Genomic DNA, 540 nt, shown 5'->3' on the forward strand with positions numbered 1-540 from the left:
TATATATGCGTGTTATATGGGAACGTACCAATGGAATCGGTCTCTGTGGTGCTGGGTTCTTCACTGGGTTTTTTGATGACTTTCTCGGGTGTTGGGGGTGTGAATGTTCCGTTCTTCATCTGCTTTAGGGCTTTGAGCAGTTTCTCAGTCCAAGGCTCTATCACCTGGGAGGGTAGTATTAATTCACAACGTTTAAGTATACGTTATGGTATGAAAGTATCCGTTACCGCCCAGGTGTGGTACAGATTCATCAGCACTCGCCTGTGAATCCGTTTAGTTGATATGTAGTATGAAGGCACATGCAAGTGACAAGACTACACAATTCGGTGTGGTGTAATCCCAGAGACCTTCCTTGTAAAGGGTTTCTAAACTCTACGACCAGCTGCATGACCACCAATACGAACATTCCAGACAGGATTCGAATCCTTCCCGGGGAGCAACCCCCTCGATATCAAGGACGTCTAGAAGCACTAACAAACGTAGCTCAAAGAAAGACTACGTCAATCCAATTATCAATGTATAGAAGGCCTAGACGACGTT

General features: G+C 45.2%; 1 protein-coding gene across 1 annotated transcript; it reads left to right on the forward strand.

Moving 5' to 3' along the window:
* Positions 1-30: 30 nt before the first annotated feature.
* On the forward strand, positions 31-465 carry SARC_18259 (hypothetical protein; the record flags this gene model as incomplete). Its single annotated transcript, XM_014287660.1, has 2 exons — positions 31-234; positions 412-465. The coding sequence occupies 2 exons, from the start codon at positions 31-33 to the stop codon at positions 463-465; spliced, it is 258 nt and encodes an 85-aa protein (XP_014143135.1).
* Between the last annotated feature and the right edge of the window lie 75 nt (positions 466-540).

Source organism: Sphaeroforma arctica, assembly GCF_001186125.1.
Source record: "Sphaeroforma arctica JP610 unplaced genomic scaffold supercont1.15005, whole genome shotgun sequence".
NCBI classification, from domain to species: domain Eukaryota; class Ichthyosporea; order Ichthyophonida; genus Sphaeroforma; species Sphaeroforma arctica.